Source organism: Toxotes jaculatrix, chromosome 17 (assembly GCF_017976425.1).
Source record: "Toxotes jaculatrix isolate fToxJac2 chromosome 17, fToxJac2.pri, whole genome shotgun sequence".
NCBI lineage: Eukaryota > Metazoa > Chordata > Actinopteri > Toxotidae > Toxotes > Toxotes jaculatrix.
In genome coordinates, this window is record NC_054410.1 from 17393092 (window position 1) to 17414451 (window position 21360).

Genomic DNA, 21360 nt, shown 5'->3' on the forward strand with positions numbered 1-21360 from the left:
AACACTTGACAATACTTTGCTTTCTGCACCTGGATTCACAAAAATAGTGCCCCAGTATCTAACTTAGGCTGTGTCTCACACTGCAGAAAACTAATAAAAGTCAGTTTTTTTCTGTAGTTTATCATATTCGGGTTTTTCTTAATCTCAGTGTCACAGAAACACTTGTCCTAGAAAGCAGAAGACATACAGGTTGGGTGAGCTGTAACTTCTATATGGACTATAGGTGTGAATGTGCATGTGAATGATGTGTCTGTCTTTGTATGTGTTAGCCCTGTGACAAACACACAGCCTGTCAAGGATCACCACCTCCCACACACCTCCCGCTTCATGCAAGCTTTTACATTACATCCACCACACCCATCACCAACAACAGAGCAAGGTACAAATAATGGGTGAGTTTTCCTTATATAAGGGTGACTTTGTATAACTGTTTTGAGGAAAAAAAAAAAATCATTCCAGGCCTCACAAACTAGTGGTTCTGCCACTGCAGGGCAGCCAGCAGCCCTAAGAGAAGAGTTTGGTGTCATTACATGTGACAATAGTGTTCGATTTACATTCCAAGCAGCCAGTGTTGTTCATGTGACAGTTTTATGTGTCAACTAAATACTGTGAAGCTAAATGTCCTGAACATTTGAACCAGTCAGCACAGAATGAATTTGCACATACAGGGTGTTTTAATTAAAGCTCACTGGAGTGTTTTATTTATGATTGCGGCATTGCCCTGGCCTCCAGCACCACCATATAAAGTTATCTTTGATCAGGATATGTCCTGTAACACCCACAGAAAAGGACTGCCTTTTTTTTTTAACTTGGGTAACACTGCAAATATCATATCCTGTCTCCAGAAAAACTGGTCCGTGCTTTTTTTACTTTGAAGTTGGACTATTGCAATTTCTTAGAATCAGCCTGTCCCAAAATGTCTCTAAAGACTTAAGTTGTTTCAAAATGCTGCAGCACATGTACTGACAGGAACTGGCTCCCTGTAAAATCAAGAATAGAATTTAAAATCCTCCTCCTCATCTTCATCATCACATCACATCACATTATTATTCCAAGTTTTTGTCTTATTTTTATTAGATTTATCATTGTTATTGTTAGTCTTATTATCGGTCCCATTACTGGTCCTGTTATCGTCTTCTTGTTATTAGTCTTATCATGGCCTGCTACCCCTCCTCCCGCCCCACCACACACACCCCGCCTCTCTGTCTGTGTGTGTATCTGTATATTTGTCTGTCTGCACCAGGTAAAGCCCCGGGTAGAGTTTCCTAAATGAATGCTGACAGTTGTGGCCTCAGGCGTTTGCAGGTGCTGTAAAAGCACTGGCGCTCATTGAGTCTGCTGATCCACCCACACTCAGCATTTTCTCTCTGTGGCCGGTGAGGTAAGATAAAGATCTTCACACAGCAGTAACATTTTTAACAGGTCATTTTACTCACAGCTAGGCAACTTGTGGTATTGTCATTTTGAAAAGTTACATTTTAGACAACGAAAATGACTGTTCCTACAATCTTAAGTAACAACCATGACTGGCAGTGCACAGTGTCTTTTACTTCTCAGTCATTTTGTTTTTTGTCATGCATAAATAAATAAAGCTTTGGTGTTGCCTGTGTTTTACTGTAGCTGCAGAGCCAGATTAACCACCATGTAGTCTGCTGGAGTCGGAGCGACTCTATACTTAATGTTTTTCCTCATGAATTTATGAAACACACCTCCCCAATCTACTTTTGAACATTACTTAGACTATTTCCTGCACAGCAGTTCTTCTTTTGGAGTTAACAAACCAAGGTTAAAGATCTGTAATTTAAAGTTATGTGAATGTATTTAAGACAGGCATTGTCATCAACAAATGAGGTCACTGACACCCCATGTTAACTTAACCATCCTTCTCCATTGGTTTGGTTTGCTCTCTGGGAACAGTTGGCAGTTCTCCACCTAATGACCTGAGAGGGTTATTTGATAAAAGACAGCTAGAGATGTATTTTGACAAGGCTGTGTCCTAAAAAGTACATTTATAAACTACCAAACAGCAACAGTCAATTTGTTTTGCAGGAAACTTAATTGTGACCAGATTATGTTTCCTATTACGGATACATTTAATATTTATGGCACTAACTAATTAAAAAGTGAACATTACTGTTGCTGTTTACTTGTATACACACGATTTCTAGGACACAGGGTTGATTTTGATCCTAAGCAGTTGAGCAACTTATAGAGAAGCAGCACTACTGTGAGCTGAATTCTCTGCCTATTCTCTGTTTACTGTAAACCAGTGCAGACACCTGAGAACTGGTGTGATGTGTTCACTTTTCTTGCTCTTTGTTTGGCGTTCTGGATGAGCTTAAGTTGTCAGAGTCTTTTTTGGGGGTGGGTGTTGAGACCTGAGAAAAGTAATCCAACCTGCTGGAAATGAAAACATGCCATTATAACTCACTATAAGCCACTATAAGTCCTTTCTAGACATGATTTTGGTGACTCTTGCTATGTTTTTAAGTTTGTAAAATGCAGATTATTAATTGATTTGATGTGTTAAAGTTTAAGACTACACATAGATTTCTGACTTGGTTTTCAGAGTCAGAGAGTAGAGATGAGCACTAACTCTCAGCCTTCCAACAAAGACAATTATCTCCCCTAGTTCAGCCAAGTTCAGGCACATCCAACTATTTATTTATTCAGTTCCCTTGCAGTGGCAGTCTGTAGGACTATAATCTCTGGGTTACAGAGCACGGTAAATTTGGGTGTCGTCTGAATAATTATGGTTGTTTATAATTTTATTTTGTATAACATGGTCCAACAGAAGTATGTAAATGTGAAATAGAACAGGACCAAGGATTGAGCCTTGGGGAACTCCATATGCCCATTAGCGACTGCTTTTTTAAAACGACTTAAGATGAAGCTTTTTTTGTGTGCAAATTATTTAATGTCAAGATTGTTTGAAATCAGGTTTTTCTGAACAGATCTCAACCACTGCAGCAATGCCTCCCCCGGGTGTGTGTATGAACATCATCAATGCACGTCATAAGAAAGATGGTTATGGGACCATCACCAACCCTGAGAAGTTCCTCAACCAAGACTTCCAGCAGCTGAAACAGTACTGTCTCATCCGACGGGTAAGGTACATTGACGAAATGTTCCCCCCTGACAGGAACTCCATCGGCCAAGGGATACTGACATCTTCTGACCTAGCCCGAGTTGAGTGGTTGAGACCAACGGTGAGTGTTTTCAATGCAAAGTAAGTTTTTTACAGAAGTTGTTCTGAGCCACATCAGCAGCACTAGCAACCCTTTCACATAACCATGACTCTTTTGGCTCAGTATTAATATAGAAATATAGCATATAGAAATTATTATGGATAAACAGCTGGGATCTGACAAAGCAGGTCATAGTTGTAGTGTATTACTGTATTGTTTTTTGACAGTGGTAATATAAAACCTTTAACAAGTTTTGTGTTCTCAACAATTCCTCTGTTTCAGAAAATTGTTCCCAATCCATCTTTTATTGTTGATGGCATCTCCAGATTTGACTTTGGTCAAGGTTTGGTCGGTAAGGAAGTCGCTTTATTTGTAATTATAGACTGGTTTTCCAGCGATGCCATCAAGAGATGGCAATGCAAACAACAGGCAGAAAAGACAAAAGGTCAGAGAGCTACATATCATAAGAGGAGCTAAAGTTCACATCTGCAGTAAACTGCACAAATCGAGTGTTTTAAAAATGTTCAAACATCTCTTCTTCAGTAATCTCTTTAGGTAACCTTTGCCAAGAAATATCCATGAGATCTTGCAGAACTTACATATCTTGCTACATTTTGATATATATATATTGTTGCAACGTACAGTTTGTACAATGACACTTTTAAACACACTGAGGCATGTTGTCACGTGAAAATCACCAAACACTGGGCTGTGCTGTTATTGTTTGGTCCAATAGTCATGACAAACTTTGGAAGAAAGCCTTACAAAATCTGCAAGCCTCTTCATTTCATCTCCATTCCTCGTTTTCTGGCTTTGTGGATAGGTCTCTTGGTTACACAGGAAAGAGCTCCCCTTTATAATATCTTTTTTTTTCTTAGTTGCTAATTTTAATTTGATCATAATTCAAAGAATCAATTTTACAGCAAATTTATATGCTAGCAAATCAAGACTGGAAACTACTGGTAGTTGGGGCTACATTAATACACAACACCCTTACATCCAACCCAGAGAGGTAATTCAAATATTGTAATTCTAATGTTATTTTTTTCTCCCAGTGCCAGTGCAATGTTACAAGTAGGTGTTCATGTTAAAATAGCCTACTCTCATCTGTAATCTTGTGACAGCTGGAACAGGGTAATTTCTCAACTGGCAAGAACCTGTCTATTCAAATGTTACTGTTGTGCTTGCATAGCACATTGTTCTGAAAACTCTGACTCTTTTTTTGTTGTTGTTGTTTAATTCAGGAAACTGCTGGTTTCTTGCATCTATTGGAGCTCTGACGTTCCAGAATTCCATCCTCGAGCAAGTTGTTCCTACTGAACAAAAATTTGATGAGGACTACTGCGGACTGTTCCACTTCAGGGTAAACCAATAATCATTATCAACAATTATGGTTAACATCTCATTTTGCTATAAACCTCTTCATATTCTCTCCTTTGTCAACTGTTCAGTTCTGGAGATTTGGAAGGTGGGTGGATGTTGTCATTGATGACAAGCTGCCAACAATCAATGGCAGACTAATCTTTGTCCACTCCAAAGACCCAACTGAATTCTGGCCTGCTTTGCTGGAGAAAGCCTATGCCAAGTATGGAGATAAAACAGTGCATTGTTTCTCAGTCATAAAATCTCTTTACTCAGAGTGAGATTTTCAGAAAGTCTCTAAAAAGTAATTTCACCCCCACTGTCAGGGTATGTGGTTCCTACTCAGACATGAATGCTGGAACACCTGCTGAGGCTTTGGTGGACTTCACTGGTGGTGTCCACATATGCATCGAGTTGTCAGATCCTCCTCCAAACCTGTGGGAGCTGATGTGCAGAGCTGGCCAATCCAGGTCACTGATGGGTTGTGGTACACCTCAGGGGGTAAGCATGAACATATGACACAGAACCAGAAAGCTGGTTCTTTTTGCTGTTATAAACTTTGCTGAAACACTTCAGGGTCTCTGTGCAAGACATTAAGGGCCCGTTTCATAAAAGCATATTAATCTTAGCCCATAGTTAAAAAGGTTGTCTTAATGCAATATCTAAGATGGACACTGGATGTGATAACAGACTTTTCTTTTCACTTGTCACAGCAGGAAAATGCTCCCAAAAATGGGTGTGTCTGGTGAGAGGTTAACAGTAGAGGTTATCGCTAATGTTACTTGGGAAAAAGAAGTCATTTTTTTGTGATTGTAATTTAATTTGGTAATTTAACTAGTTTACTCAATTAATTGTTACTATGTGTTGCACAAGAGTAAAACTCCTTGCAATGATGACATATCTCTGTCTGTAGAAGACATCTGCCAACACCGTACTACCAAATGGACTGGTTCAAGGCCATGCCTACACTGTCACGGGTGTGAAACAGGTGAAGGGCAGCGTTTGCCTCATAGGCACTGCAACATATCTGTAAAAACCCTGTATTATATAAATAACACTGGTACTTTCTCTGGTGATGATTGCTGCTCAGGTGATGACCCAAGGGGGAATCGTAAACCTGGTGCGTTTGTGGAACCCCTGGGGCAAAGGAGAGTGGGCTGGAGACTGGAGTGATAAGTAAGCACAGCTCCCACCCAGCAACTTCATACTTCTTACAGTGTATCTTGAAGTACACACTGTAAGAAGTACTCAACTAGTCTGCAGGGACAAGCTCCATGAAAACAGGATCCTACACTTTCCATAATGTAACTCTTGAACAGTTCACTCTGAACAGGTCATATTTCAGCAAGCTAATGTCAGCTTTGTCAGTTAGTTAGGTTAGACATGCATTTTAAGAACAATTTATAACAATATTTCTTTTGATTTCTCTTCCCTCAATGACAAATTGTCTCTAAAGTTCGCCTTTGTGGCGTGCTGTGAGCCCTGCAGATCGTGAGATGTGCCTTTCAGTGGGAGATGATGGGGAATTTTGGTAAGCATGAAATCTAAATTTCATTTCATTTCTAAAAATGGCAAATGCAAAGTGTTTTGTGACAACACAGTGTATCAGGTACCATGTACAAAAGCAGACATGAGACTAGATTCCATACATATTTTTTCATTAAAGAAACCAAGAGATCCATTAGAATTTAATTATAATTTACACTATAAGTATAATTTACACTAACACACTAACACTAATCTAAATAAATGTCTGATTTCAACAGGATGACCCTGAAGGACTTCTGTAGATTCTACACAGATCTTGACATCTGCTGCCTCTGTCCTGACTTCCTTGATGGAAGCTCCTCCTGCCATTGGAAGACCTCATTCTATGAGGGCAGATGGGTTGCAGGAACCACTGCTGGAGGATGCATGAATAACCATGGTATTTTCAGAATATCTGGAGTTAAGCAAAACTGTCTCACACAGTTTGAATATGTCTGCTCTATACTATCTAAAAAGAGCAAAATGACCTCAAAATACTTTAAAGCTATCGCAAAATGGAAACTCACTAAGGAGCTGAGTTAATAATTTGCAAATTAAATTATGTTTTTAATAAATTATGATTTAATTGATCACTTTATAATCACTTTTGGAAAAAGTGGCATAAAGTTATTAACCGATGATAATTAATTTCATTCAAAATCTATAAATATTCCAGTGGCACTCTCCAGAATTTGGCAAGAAAGAATGGATTGGCTGCAATAAGATTATTCCTGACAGATTCAGTACAGAAAAATAGCTGTGACACTGGCACTCACTGATGTCTCAGGTAATGGATAAAGGTGGTGACATTCTATATTCCTGTCATTCCAAAAAAAAAAAAAAAAAAAAAAAGGCAGCAACTACTTTGCATTTCAACACTCCACCATCTCTGGCTTCAGTCCGAAAACCAATCAAACATGGTTCAATCCAATCCCACATTGTGATTAAGACCATTGTTGGGATGTCTGTTTGATTAGTCTGGTGTTCTGCTCAGTTTTTCAGTTTGTCATTGCTCCTTGTTCTTAACTTTTTAAATTATTCACCTGATTCAGCGTACTTTTGGCAAAATGGTATAATGCAAAGTTTTTTGCCTTCTTGTTTCCAGGGAGCTTCTGGACTAATCCACAGTATCGGATCACGATTGACGAATTACTCAGTGAGTGTTCTGAAAAGCAGGGTGAAAAAAACATGCTGGTGTCTCTCATGCAAAAGCCTGACAAGAGGAACAGACGTCTGGTCCAAAATCTCCACATTGGATTCTCAGTATTTGAGGTGAATATTGCTCTTCATCCTTTGGCTTTTGTTTCTGTCACAGTTGACAGACTATTATAAATACAGCTTGCACAGACATGGAAAGTAGCTGCTGAAAATACTCAAATTAAATGAAAACAAAAAAGAAACTATTCTGTATGCCCAGCCATTGTGTGTCATCATGTTGAACACACTGGAACATTAGTACTGGTTTCCAAAGTTAGCTGCAAGGAGTATGTTTAGTAAAAAGTACAGCTTTGTGGCTCATCAGCAAAACAAAATATCTGCAGCAGATGTACTTGAATTTTGGTAAATAAAAGCCCTATAAACCCTAAAAGTGATAATTAAATTCCACGATTTGCATTTGCAATATTTGAGTGTCTTCATAATGTCATGATTTCACTTGGACTAACTGCTTTGTTTTGTCCCCAAAATGAACTAATTTTCCACTGATTTCATCCAAGGTGACTGAAGAAGTGAGTAACATTTTTATCCTAGTCTTCATACACAGTAAACACTGCTCATCTGTACTGGAGATGAATGGTGAGATGCATAGAAATTAAGCATCTACTTATTACTGGCCTTGCAGTTCAAGGCGGAGAGAGGGAAGTTCCCAGCCTCTTTCTTCAGCAGAAACAGACCTGTGGCCCAAACTAAAACCTACGTGAACGCTCGTGAGGTGATGGAGTTCCTCATGCTAAAGCCTGGTGAATACCTGATTGTGCCATCCACCTTTAATCCCAATGAGACGGCCTCCTTCATCCTGACCATCCTGTCCAAGGCAGAGACCCACATCCAGTAAGTCGTTCAGAAATAGAAGAAAAGGCATTGTGGTTTCACAAGCAGGCCAAGAATTTGGAGGGATTTACTGACCATCTGGTAGCTAGCTTAGCCTTAGTGTAGCTCTCCAGAAGTCTTGACCTCACAGTAAAGTTGCTGGGTTCAGATACCATCCGATTCTTAACTCCAATTCTTTCCTCTCAGTGAGAATTCTGGTGGCCACAGCCACGAACACATGGAAGAAGAAGAGGTGCGCAATGTATTTCAAATATATTGTCGATGTTCATATTATTTTGGTATTGTTGCTTTGTTCTATGCTGTTTACTGTACTGACTACATAGATAGTACATGACATACTGTACATATTGCCCAGTACATTAATTCATCTGGAGCTGAAAGCACTCAGTCTTTTGCAGCCTGTACCAGCAGAAAATGGAGTGGATGACGAAAATAAGAGAACCATTTTCCGTCAGTACTCAGACAAGGTAATTTGCACGTCTTAAAGACGCCATTTCGGGAAATATGCTTATTTGCTTTCTTGCTGAGAGTTCAATGACAAGATCTTTTCTTGACACCCTTCCCCCACCTTTTTATTATTGCTTTTGTCCAGATTAAACAAACAAGATTTAACATGTTAATTTGTGAACTTTGGAGGATCTGGTGGGTGGATTTTCATTTACTTTTGGGCAGAGTCAGGCTATTTCCTACAGCTTCCTTTCTTTCTGCTAAGTCAAACTAAGCAAAGCATTTACTTGTTGTATCTTCATATTTAGTGTACAAACATGAGAGAGGTATTAAACCTCTCATCTAACTCTCAGCAAGAAAGTGAATTATCGTACTTAATTATCATACTTAATAATAAAAAACATTGCGAATGTAGTTCTACTAGAGACACAATCATCTATGCACTGTATTTTCTATTTGAACTATGGCATTATTTTTTTGTTTATTGTCTCTTTGTTGTCAGCAATTTTAAAATGTTGTCATAGAAACATTCTTTAAACAGCATCTATAAAGGTGTAGCATATTATAGTCTTATATCCAACTACATCGTATACAGTATTATATCCAGCCACAATATAAAGGTAACTGTGAAAGACAACCAACATGTGAGCCAAATATAAGTCTTTCACTGGTTTTATTTCATTTGCAGTATGAAGAAGTGGATGCTGAGCAGCTCCAGATGATTCTAAATGACAGAATCCTGAAAGGTTTGAACTATAAATCTTCAGTTCAAAAAATATTCACATATACTCCTCTCTGTTACTGCTGTGTTTGGCAAAATTGCATATATATATATATATATATATATATTGTTGTTATTTTATTATTATTATTATTTTTTAGGAGACTTGAAATCTGGAGGCTTCAGCATTGATGCCTGTCGCAGCATGGTTGCTCTGATGGATGTATCCTCTCCTGTGGTATTTGCTGTGACCTGCTGTAGGCTATTAGAAAACTATGTGTTTTTTTCTCTGTCTCAACTGCAAAGTAGGACACGTCAAAACCTTTCGGCTCTTTTGCTGATTTAATAGACATGAACATATTGAAAGGTCAGGCTTCAAGACGTGAAACAGCATGTGCTGTTTTAATACCTTAATGCTGGCTTAAAGACATCTATCACAGGAAAACTGAATGGTGAGGAATTTGTGCGTCTGTGGAAGAAGGTGGTCTCATACAAGGTAGGAACCAAGTAAAGGTTAAAAATTTCATAACAGAACAAATCATGACTCATTGTTTTCAGTAATTACAGACATTAATTATAGGGTTGGGATTCATCTTGATTTAGATCAAAGAGATTTGTCTAATTGGGGTTTGTGTGTTCTTGCTGTATTGGGCTCAGAGTTTCACATAACAGTTTTCTCTTTACTCAGGACATTTTCTTCCGCACTGATGTTTCACAAACAGGAACACTGTCACTGAGTGAGCTCAGGAATGCAATCATGGCCACAGGTAGAGAATCAATCAGTCCTTTTTGTCTACTATGAACACACATAAGTGAACCAACCTGGAAGTTATCCCCCTTATTTTAAATATGATAAAAGGTGCACAAAAACAGAAAATACAAAATGTGTTTGACGAAGTTATTTAAACAGATTAAGGACACGATGATAAACACTGAATTATTTAAACAGAGCCAAGTTGCATTTGACTTATCCACATGCTAACATGGACAGTCAAAGCACAACAGGCCTTTTTCACAGCAGACCTTTTGGCTTGTCATAGCAGGAAAAGGACAGGTGTTGCCAATGACATTAATGATGGCTTTGTCCTATTCAAGTGTCCCAGTGAGCTATGACAGTGTGACAGTGCCATGGCTCAGTGAAATAAAGTAAAATCTGCAGGTGAATCGATAATGAAAATAAGAGCTAGTTGCTAAGATAAAATGTTGCCTGAACCCTTGCCCTGTATGTGTTGGTCAGGAAAGAGAATGAGCGATGACATGCTGAATTTGATGGCTCTACGCTACGGTGGCTCCTCTGGACACATAACACTGGAGAGTTTTATCAGTCTCATCCTTCGCTTTGACTGCATGTACCGTGAGTACATCTGGACTGCTGATGGCAGTGGAAAACACTTAAAGTAGATAAGCGTTTACTGAAGGAAGTGAAACACTCTGAGGCAGAACAAGCAGTTAACTAGTGGGTGAATTAAGAGTGACCTGCCTTCTATGTAGACTGAGGCTAATTGGTGATAAGGTGCAGCTGGTTAGTGAAGTGATTGGTCAGGTGATGAGCAGAAGGGGAGTTCTTAATGGTGGCTGATACTGGGCAGGTAAAGAGAACACAGAACGGGACAGTTTAGTGCGCAAGACTGTGGAGATCTGGATCTAGAGGAGGGAGAAAAAGAGAATGGAGCTGCAGCAGCCACCATGATGATTGTGTTACGTTAATTAGAAACAAAAATGTTTGAGATGCAAAACACCTGTGGATCCAGTCAATAGTTCATTCATTCATTCCATGGATGAAACATGCACAGTGTCCACTAACATTTTCTTTAGAACCACCATGAGACTCACAATTCCATTAAGCTATTAAAGTTTAAAATAAGGTACATGATTAAACTTTCAAATGTACATTATTTATTATTTATACTATTTATATTATTTTGACATGTGTTACAGTTTTTCTCAAGGCTACTGATCACCACAGGGTGTGCACAACTTAATGTGTGCATTGCATTGTATCAGCAGTCTGCCATTATTTCACACGAGGCAGCAGAGAGGGCGAAGATGAAGTCGTCCTGCTGATGAGAGTGACATTTTGAACGTCTGCCATCACATGTGCATGTCTTGCCTTCACAGTTTCTGGAGAAATAAGAATTTTTGTCTTTTTCAACAGAAATCTTCGGCCAGTTGTCGGATGGATTGAACATGACTCTTCGCGAGTCAGAGGTGATGAATATTTCTTTAAATTTGACGGTAGTTTATGGTTTTAACCTTTCATTACAGCTGTTGATTTGAAAATAGTCTTTCCTTAAAATACCATTCCTCTGGTCTGTTGTCCTGAAAGATCTGGCATGTTTGTACTACATTTTTAGTCTTCTGTGATGAAACAATCATGATTTTAAGCAATGTGACAGATACACTCAAACACATGAATAATCTATCCTGTCTTTGTTTACAGTGGATGTACCTTTCGATGTACACTTAACCTGACCGAAGAGCAATGAGCTGCAAGCTTCACTTGGCATTACAGCAACAGCAAAAAATAAAATACAAAACATATTCTTTTGCAAAGTTGTTAGGACATGGTTTGGAAACACAACAGGGCACTTACATCACTCTACCTCAAAGTAGAGTGGGAGAACAAATGGGGCAGACATGCACAGTTTAGCAGATAGAGGCTACTAATTTTTTTAATCACCACAGCACTGGGAATCTGCAACTTTGCTTACTTGTTACACTTGTAATGGTACGTGCATTTTTCCACTGCTGAGGAGCATGTTGTCATTTTTACTGTGGTTATTCATATGTTACATTTGTTACAAATGCCACACTGAGTACTGAAATAGTTTTGGGTTTTTTTAAGGCTCAATTTAGAGAGAACTGTATAGAAAACCAAATTGGAACCATGAATATACTATAAAATCAAGTTAATCTGCAATTAGAACCTATGCCATGATACATAGCCAAAATACTGTACCTTTTTAAATCTACATTTTAGTCTCTTTGATTGGGTGCTTCATTCATATTAAGTGGGTTACTGCACTTTTTGTGTTACTTGGGTGTGAATTTGTTTTTTGTTTTTTTTTTGGCCATGCAAGTGGCATATTCACCATTTGGACTAAACTTAAATATCTCAACAATTGTTCAATTATTGAATGGATTGCCATAAAATTTGGCAACGATGGTAAATGTTGCACTTGCTAAATATCAGCATCTTATCATGCTTATTTTTTTTTAAAATCACTTTGTACTTATATTAAATAAAGACATTATCCAGACAGTTTTGTTGTTTATAAATATTTCTTTCATAACTTATAAATAGAGACCTTATTTAACATGATATACACACAAATAATGGCTTTCGAGGTGTCCATTTTCTAGATACCTCTAGATAACTGACTGAAAAACAAACTTCTGTGTTGCCTTTTGATCGCTTCTTTGTGTCCTATATAAAATGACTTACTTAAAATGACCTAGACTCTTCATCTTTCAGTCCAAATTTAGCAAGGAAGACAATTTTCCAGATTATTTTTTACCTATTAATGGATTTGACTGTGGTAGGTAAAATCCATAAAAAACACGTATTGAATTTCTTTATAATCTGCTCAGAGATACAGACACACAGCATCAGATATTTATTAGTATGCATGTATTAATTTAATGACAAGAAATACAGTTTAAATAGATTAATAGATATTGCAGTAAATTTGTGTTAATAATAATAATGATTAAAAATAAATGTTATTATTGGCAGTGCTTAATTTCAAAATTCCAGCATATAGAGTAAAATCCTGATCACCACTTAAATATATATATTATTTAGATTCCTGTGATTGTTTTATAATATGAAAAGATTAGAGTGAAGCAAAAATGAAGCAGCTGCAATGAAGCAATTTTCTTTAGGCTTGAATAAATAACATCAATGAATCACACTCAGTGAATTACTGAAAAAATAATTGAATAATTATTGATTATTGATTAGAATGCTAAAGTCACACATGTATTTAGGCTGGTTGTTGTAGTATTTGTAGCACAGCTGTCAGCACAGCAGCCAGGAATATGGATGCTGGGTTTTTTGCAAGCTCTGTTCCATGACTTGTGCTTGGAGCTAGAAGAAACCAAAAACATACAATTAGAGTGAAATTTCATTTATCACAGAAGCTGAATTGTATATTTCTTTAACAGTTCTTGTCTAATTCACATGGTTGAAAAACAAATCAAACATTATATTTGTCCCAGCCTGCATAAGATTAAACAAATAAAATGCCAGGGCACTCATTACCACATCATTTGAGCATACAGCGGGTAAACAGTAAAGTAGAAGGAAGTTGTAGTTGCTCACCTTTTGTTGTTGTTACAGTAGTGGTCGGGTTTGGACTTGTGCTGCTCGTGTTTCCTGTGGATGAGATTGAATCTAGTTAGTTGGCGCACTGTCATGTGAGACAATGTTGTGTTACTTTATCTGCTGTCAAACCACTATCTTGCATACTGTCAACTGGATATGTTGAATTCAAATGGTGCATTAACAAACACCAGATACTGTGGCCATGCTAAATAAACACAAGGTGCATTATCATAACATTGCCATGAATATTCTTGTTCTTGTCACTAAAATGTTCACAAACACAGGCTGTGGTGCACTTGCGTCCTCTGGTGGCTGAAAACAGTCCATCAGTGTTGGCTGCAGGTCATTAGTATGCTATTTGTACTATATTTGTTCTTGTTCATTTTTTTTATAGGTTGATATGCTTTACAATTGGAACAAATATTACGGCCGAACGTTAGAAGGCATACCTGATAAAGTCTGTTTTACCTGTCTTTTTTACACAACACAAAATTAGATGTAACACCTGAAAGCTATTACCCTTGTTTTCCCCTGCCACAATCTAATGTTCTTACTCAAGACTATGCAAGTAGCTTACAGCTACTGTTTAAGGACAAAGTCTTAACTGACTCAATAAATACAGAGGATATGCATTTTTACCCTGTGTGTCTGTAACAGTGCTTGATGATACTGATGGTGACACTGATGTTGATTCTGATACTGATCCTGAACCTGACACTGATCCTGATGGTGATGCAGATCCTGATGCCGATACTGATGGTGATGTTGATTGTGATGCTGATGTAGAAGCATTTGTGCTGGTGTTGGAGCTGGGTGGTGCAATAGTTGGGTCGGCTCTGTTGGTGGTTAGGTTCAGACCCAGCTTGTCCAGTTCTGACTGCAGCTGCCTGTTCACCCAGGTCTGAATCACTGTGTTGTTCTCGAACACCTTCAGATCTTGTAGATGGCTACCCATGAGGCCTTGGACAGTGGTCACAGTCAAACTCTGAGCATTTCAAATGAAACAATGAAGAGAAATGGGTTGAAGTTTTTACACACTGGACAATCAACAACAGGGATAGATTTAAAAGAAAGCTGTTTCATGTCTTATAGACACTTTTGGTGTAAACCATTCATAGTATTTTCAAAATCCAGTATGGATATAGTTATTATATTTAAACTCTGCTGCTGACGGCTTTGAGCCTCCTCTTACACTGGCCCCAAATGAGAAATACTCATACAATAAAAAGCATCACAAGTTCAGCAGCTTTTTTTGCACTCAATAAACTAGTGCAAACATGTTATGATAACTCGAAAGAGTTACAAATTACCGAGGATCACATACTGTATTTAGGGTTTCTAATATAACCGTGCAACCTGTCATCATTTCAAAGACCCAACTACAAAGGCCAAGATAAGATTTGTGACAGATGTAAACTAACCTACATTGTATTTTGAAAACGTGTTAGATATAATGCTACAACCAGCAGCTGGGTAGCTTCGACAGTGTGAAGGGTTAGCTCGTCCGTTGTAAAACAACAAATTGCCATTTTCATACTCATACTTACATATTCAGTTGTACTAGAGTTTTTGTACAGATTAAGCAAATAAGCTATGTTAAGTAGTAATCTTGTAGGTGATGGCAGGCAGGTTTTGTTAGCTTGGGAAAGAACCAGGCTAAGCATTCCCCCCTGCTTCTAGTGTCTATGCTAAGCTATGTGAACCAGCTTTTAATAAACAGATATGAGAATGTTATCAATCTTTTCATCTAACAAACAGGTGTATGTTGAACTATTCCTTTCATTTATGGATCAGTAATATAATCTAAAATCCCTCAGGCTCTAATTACTCTCAGACCCCCAAATGCACTACAGTGTTGACAAGTTATCCTGAAGGATGGCCTCTGGTCAGTTGCGGTGTCTTTACAAGAAAACAAATAAATAGACAGTACATTTCCAAAACACTGGCTCTTTAACAAACATCCTTACAGCAATCACGTCAGGTTCCAGGCTCTGGAAAGTGTCTACATCCATACTAATGTTCTGAGTTGACAGTGCTACTATGTCTGACAGAGGTGCTCCACCTGTGAGAGCAGAAAGGAAAACAGGAAATTAAAAGATGAACTTTATGTAAGGCAGAGAAACAACCAGAAAGACAGGAAACACACATTCTTACCTAGATAGGGAATAATTAAATTGTAAAAAGAGGTGGGACTGGCACGCTGTGAGCTGAAGGAAGTGTTGCTGATCTCATACAGGACTCTCTTCTGTTCCAACGAACATGACGCCACATTCAGAGGTTTGGCATTTCTGACAAGAAAGTAATATACGGTGTTAGGTCTAAATCATCATTCACAGTGGCCACGCTATGGCATCTCTGAGCGACATGCTGGCGCCCACCTGATACTGATTGGGGTGATGGTCTTCAGTGTGCTGATGTCTAAGGAGCACAGGTTGGAGTCTATGCTGTTGAGCTCAGTGCTGCCAAGGGTGTTCCCAGAAGTATTCAGATACTTGGTGATGATTGCTTTGCTCTAGACAACAGTAAAGAAAGCAGAGTAAGCCAATGTATACAGGTATGAGGGTCTATTACCACACGGTAAATAAAGATTAAGGATTCTACATTCTTATGTTTTGCAGTTTGCATAATCCCTCTACACTGTACCTTTGCTGCCTCCCATGATCCATCCACAGCTTTCATGAGAGCTGCCAGGGTGTCAATGCTGGTGATGTTCCACTTGGAAATGTCCTCAAGGGATGCCACACGTGACACTGAGCCGAGCACTTGGACCTCACTATCAGAAACACCGGATGGGTATGCCTGGGAGAGCAGAGAATGTGGAGTAACATATGGTAGTGTACTGAAATATATCCTTCGTGAATAGAAATTACCCTAGTATATGCAGTATTATCAACATTATCATAATTGCATTGAAATTTCATTACCAGTGAGGCCCTTGTTTATGGCACCTTCTATCTCAGTTTCTATAATATTTATACTGTACTTTTTTCTCTCTTTTATCTCAAATACTAAATGACTCATACTAAGCAGCCAATAATATTTGCAGGCAACTACACAAAATTCACCTCGTTGAGTTTATTCAGAATGATTGTCTGGAAGTCGTTGTCGTCCACCTTCTCGCAAATAGAGTTGAGATTGTCCTTCAGAACAGGGACGTCCAGGCAGAGGTCAAATTGTGTCTGGTCGTAGCCAAAGGGGAAGGAGGGGTCGCTAACTGTCACTTGGGTGATGTTGCCCACGGTGCAGCCTTTTGTGAATAATTATGAGAGAAATAAGTTGAATGTTGACACACAAGTATCACACGCACTCACCAGTTTTGTAAAATGTGGTACTGTGTTAGCTCGGGCTGTAATCTACAGTTAGAGCCTGAGGTGATGTCCTCAAAGTGAAATATTTAGTTTGAAATTTTTGGCTTCTGTACAACTTAGAGCAGGACTGCTTAACTTTAAAAAGAAGAAATAACAAAATTTGCCTCTTAACAGATGAAAAGTTGAGTTTATGAGCAATAAAACACAATTTCTTGTTCAATTCAGTACACTCTGAGGTTTGACTGCCACTGCCATTTATGTAGGGGTCACTGTTCAGCTGAAGTTACACAGCCCTGCTTTAAACGATTATTAAATTATTAGAATAGTTATTAGCATAGTGACCTATTAATCAACTAATTGTTTCAGCTCCAGTATTTGCAGCTGTTTTGTAAAATCAAACACAAAAAAATGAACTTTTACCTGCTCCTCTTTTTATCTTCAGGGCACTGATCTGTTGAAACAGCGCCTTGAGCTTCCTCTTCTCTGTCTTTGATTTCCTCAGGTCTGACATGAAAGTCTTGAGGAACCTTCTCTTTGTTGTCTGCAAAGAAAAAAAAAAAGAACATGACATATATACATAAAATCCTGAATAGTTTTTCAACACAAAGTGGATATGTGGTATCTCTTATGTGGTACTTTAATATAAAACTGAATCAAACTGGATCAAGGTGAGAGTGCAACACATACAGTTTTGAACTGTCCCCATATGTTTCTTGTGAAGTATAAAGGAAGGATCCCGAGGTTCTCCAGTGTATCCTGGTTCCAGGTGGAGGCATTTCTGAAAACAGAAGATGATATATTCTTGCTTGATCCATTGCAACCCACTTATTGTAATAGGATTAATTATTTGGTGCATGGACATTAAAGATCTACCTAAAAACCTCCAAATAAAAGATGGTGAGGATTTGTGGATATTAAATGCTATGTTTCGCGTAGTTAAAGGAAAAGGCTTTTATGTTATTAACATCAAATCCAACAAAAGACCAAAAACAACAATGTGTTTGCCCATCTCTCAGTATTTTCCCACTCCTTTATTGTGTGTGGCTTTCAACCTCAAGTCCATTTTCCCCTGGAAAAAGGTGTAGCTGTTGGTGGCAATTTTCAGCTTTTTGTGCAATAGTGAATATTTACAGCAGAAAGATGGTGTATGTGGAACTGACTGAAAATAAACCACAGTGTGTGTGTTCCTTTTTGGTAATGAGGAAACATGCCACACAGTTCAACAGTGTGTCTGGGACAGAGGAATAAATTCTATTATTTACACTGTATTTGTTGATACTGCCAGCTTTATCTTTTACAATCTACTCTGAATGGCTCTTATTTTGATTTAATTCCTGTACCCGTAAGGTGTTTTCCCAGACAGCAGCAGTGTCTCCATGGCAGCCACTTGGCTGTCAGAGAAGTCTTTGCAGGCTTTGAGTTTTTCCAGGATAAGAGGATCAGCGTTCTCGATGTAAGAGCTGTCCAGAGTACAGGCCATGTTCCCCAGGACCTCCACGTTGTCTCTGCTCAGACTGATGCTGTTTATGCCCTGTACATTTGAAAATACAGTATTTAACTTAAAAAAGTGCAACAGTGCCAAAGTAGAGAAACAGTACCATTTAGATATAAATAATTCCTTTCCAAGACTGGTTTGCTCCATTTTACAAGCTTTGAAATATCTTACTATTTCATACACAGTATATGCATCTATATAAAATGTTATGTTCATCAAAATGTTCATCTTTATATTTCCTGCCATATGCTGTTGCTCACTGATCCCATAGAATGGTGATTCAGCATTTACCCACCTAACAGAAACTTTTGTTGTAGTAAACCATAATTTTAATGGCACTCACCAAGCAGGTCCTGGCTTCACTAAGCAGCACTGAGCCCTTGTTCAAAATGCTGGAGGCCACAGAGAAGTCTGCAGCACCCACTGCAGAGAAGTATGACCTGCAGTCAGCTCTCCTGACATCTTTGTTGCTGTAATAAACAGACATGAAGATGGAAAATTAACTAATGTATGTAAACGTTTCTTAAGCCAGGGGCACCTTATGAGGTCAGTACAGCAAAATGCTCAGAGACAGACTTACCTAAAGTAGAGGAGCATGTCTGAGGGATAATCGGTGAAGTTCTGGGAGATGTCTCCACTGAGCAGGTTGTACATGCAAGTCAGCTGTAGAAAATGATGAGAAAACACAGAACAATACTAACTTAATAGTCCATAACGCAAAAGACCATTTTTTAAATCTATGACTCCAGTATTGTACATCCAACTTCTTTTAATTATATGCTTCAGATAAAGAGCCATAGTCAAGTATTCAATCAATTTAGTTTAAGATACATTTTGTTTGACTTTACCTGTGATTCCTGCAGGTTCACCTTGGCCCTGCCTTTCCTCGGTCTACTGGCACGGATCAGGCCCTGGATCATGGTTGTTGTCATACTCTGGACTGTTGTACATGTGAAGCCTTGCAGCACAAATGGAGAAAGCCTGTGGGAGAGCATGGAAAACCGCAAAGTTAAAAGGCTCTTAACGAGCTTGGAAAAAAAACACAACAAATAAATAGTTATAGGACTATTTACTATTCACTTACTGCTCAATGTCAAAGTTGGTTTTAGCCAGTGTCCCGAAGAACATGGCAGCCTAGAAGGAGAAAAAACAGAACAATTCAATGCCAGATAAGGGGTTTATGGGTTGATGATAAGTATCTCTGGGCTGGTATTCACTTGATAATCCTAAAATAATTCCACTTCTCTTGATTTCAAAGTGGAGTCGCACTGTGCACTAAATGTGTCTTAAACATGAGTGAAAAAAAAAAACACCGGATAAAACAAACTCCAGTTCACTCTCCTCTGTGTGGGAAACTATATACTGACCTGATCTTGCGTCCATTTCTTTTTGTTGATCACACTGATGTCTGCAGTCCCCTCAGAAAATACCAGCAGGGATGGTGGGATCTCAGTTGCCATAGTATCAGGGACATTCAGCACCACCATGCTAGGACTTGGGTTCACAGATATGATCTACCAGGAGATTAAATGCATTTAAAACCTTGATCAGAACTCAAAATGCCTAAGAACAAACACATACAAAACATGTTTTTATGTATTCACTTTCAGGAGTGTTGGTTTGGTTTCAGAAGTGTAAGGATGAAGTTCAGGTTCAGGATTTAGAGAAAAGAAAATCACACCCTCATTTACTCCTATGTATTCCATATGTTTTTATCTCCATCTTAGATCAGCAATGTCTCCCTGATGTCAAATGTTCAAATAGTTTAAAAACATCCTTTTGAAGGAATCAGGAAGAAAAATATATATGGTACTAACATCTTCTTGAGAGTTATAATGGGACTGTACTACTGTTGTGATACAGTTAGAAGCTGAATTTGTACCTTTTTAACAAAGGTCTCTTGGACAACTGCTGGGGATGCCAGCATATTGGAAACAAAGGTGGTGCTCTTGGAGATGCTGAGTAGCTCAGAAGCTGGAATTTCTTCTATTGTCTTTGCAGGAACTCCAGCAACAAGTGTGCCGAGGGACTCCAGGGAGGATCCAGTGTTGATCTGTTTAATACAATACAGGGTCATTTTATATGTAATAAAACCACGCTCAACCAAATACAGAAAATTGCTTATCAGCTGCGTTAGGTGGACAGTAGGGCCTTCACCTGGTAGCCAGCTGCAGTTATGGTTTGGATGATTGTGGTGGCTTGCTCTTGGTTCCAGGTGCTAACTGTTCTCAGGGTGGATAAAGAGGAAACCAGCACTGACGGGCCAACGGATGTGATCTGACTGCTGGTCAGGCCTGCACTGGCACTGCCAAGAGTCGCAAACGTATCTGCTGTGATGGTTTGGAGGTTGGATGCCAGGGCAGCAGACACCTATAGAAACCAAAAAAACACTGGTTATGAAAAAACTGACTGAGGACATTTAACTGTTTTATAGTTTTAATAATACGTGAAGATATGATAGATATGTGAAGAGAATCATGCAAAGTATTTTTACAGTATTGTCAAAATTATCATCCTTAGATGATAATTGTGCACTTAAAATTTTGGACATGAAACCAATAAGATGTCCCCACTGTCATGTTCTTAAGAATTTTAAATAGGTTAACTAAGGTGCTCAGAGACATGGTGGCACCTGTCAGGGTTTCTGACTCAGCAACTCGGTAACAGTAAGGCTGTGTCTTTGGAGGACATTTTTTCATGTCTGTCTTCACCCATTTATCTAATCCTATTCCAGTCCAGGATCATGACAGGCTAAGTCCGTTTATACAATACACCGGATGAAAGATGGCAAAGCCCTGGACAGGTTGTCGTTCCCTCATAGTGCGAGCACACACGTCATTTTTACTTATCTGAGAACGCTAAAAATAAACACTCAGACACTGTAAACTCGACTCAAGCAAATTAATTCAAAACTGAGCGCTTCATGAAGCTTAAAA

The 21360-nt window shown here is 38.6% G+C and overlaps 2 protein-coding genes across 2 annotated transcripts in view; one reads left to right on the forward strand and one right to left on the reverse strand.

The window, feature by feature from the left end:
- The first annotated feature begins 1244 nt into the window (after nucleotides 1-1244).
- LOC121197728 (calpain-1 catalytic subunit-like) lies at nucleotides 1245-12554 on the forward strand. The gene is made up of 22 exons (XM_041061456.1): nucleotides 1245-1381; nucleotides 2955-3209; nucleotides 3471-3540; nucleotides 4433-4551; nucleotides 4640-4773; nucleotides 4877-5051; nucleotides 5464-5538; nucleotides 5641-5726; nucleotides 6007-6081; nucleotides 6317-6477; nucleotides 7183-7349; nucleotides 7793-7804; nucleotides 7918-8126; nucleotides 8313-8358; nucleotides 8525-8593; nucleotides 9262-9319; nucleotides 9456-9517; nucleotides 9722-9790; nucleotides 9983-10061; nucleotides 10532-10648; nucleotides 11450-11502; nucleotides 11735-12554. Exons 2-22 carry the CDS (start codon nucleotides 2973-2975, stop codon nucleotides 11759-11761), a joined length of 2100 nt encoding a protein of 699 aa, XP_040917390.1. The 5' UTR covers nucleotides 1245-1381; nucleotides 2955-2972; the 3' UTR covers nucleotides 11762-12554.
- Nucleotides 12555-12977: 423 nt separating this feature from the next.
- Nucleotides 12978-21360, reverse strand: part of LOC121197632 — a 51012-nt gene continuing 42629 nt past the window's right edge. The window contains exons 124-141 of the mRNA XM_041061319.1: nucleotides 20582-20794; nucleotides 20307-20477; nucleotides 19792-19938; nucleotides 19509-19558; nucleotides 19273-19405; nucleotides 19005-19087; nucleotides 18768-18894; nucleotides 18270-18460; nucleotides 17617-17707; nucleotides 17350-17470; nucleotides 16687-16868; nucleotides 16265-16420; nucleotides 16000-16133; nucleotides 15776-15909; nucleotides 15589-15683; nucleotides 14261-14606; nucleotides 13619-13672; nucleotides 12978-13384 (exon numbers count right to left, since the gene is read on the reverse strand). Coding sequence (XP_040917253.1) covers nucleotides 13281-13384; nucleotides 13619-13672; nucleotides 14261-14606; nucleotides 15589-15683; nucleotides 15776-15909; nucleotides 16000-16133; nucleotides 16265-16420; nucleotides 16687-16868; nucleotides 17350-17470; nucleotides 17617-17707; nucleotides 18270-18460; nucleotides 18768-18894; nucleotides 19005-19087; nucleotides 19273-19405; nucleotides 19509-19558; nucleotides 19792-19938; nucleotides 20307-20477; nucleotides 20582-20794 — 2532 coding nt within the window. The 3' untranslated portion in view covers nucleotides 12978-13280. The remainder of the gene's footprint in view (nucleotides 13385-13618; nucleotides 13673-14260; nucleotides 14607-15588; nucleotides 15684-15775; nucleotides 15910-15999; nucleotides 16134-16264; nucleotides 16421-16686; nucleotides 16869-17349; nucleotides 17471-17616; nucleotides 17708-18269; nucleotides 18461-18767; nucleotides 18895-19004; nucleotides 19088-19272; nucleotides 19406-19508; nucleotides 19559-19791; nucleotides 19939-20306; nucleotides 20478-20581; nucleotides 20795-21360) is intronic.

What these genes read in the sequence shown, in the direction of transcription:
- LOC121197728 (XM_041061456.1), top strand. Translation starts at nt 2,973, where the DNA reads ATGCCTCCCCCGGGTGTGTGTATGAACATCATCAATGCACGTCATAAG. An exon ending in AAGGCAGAGACCCACATCCA is followed by an intron (nt 8,127 to 8,312) that starts GTAAGTCGTTCA and finishes CTTTCCTCTCAG; the next exon opens with TGAGAATTCTGGTGGCCACA. An exon ending in TCGCTTTGACTGCATGTACC is followed by an intron (nt 10,649 to 11,449) that starts GTGAGTACATCT and finishes CTTTTTCAACAG; the next exon opens with AAATCTTCGGCCAGTTGTCG.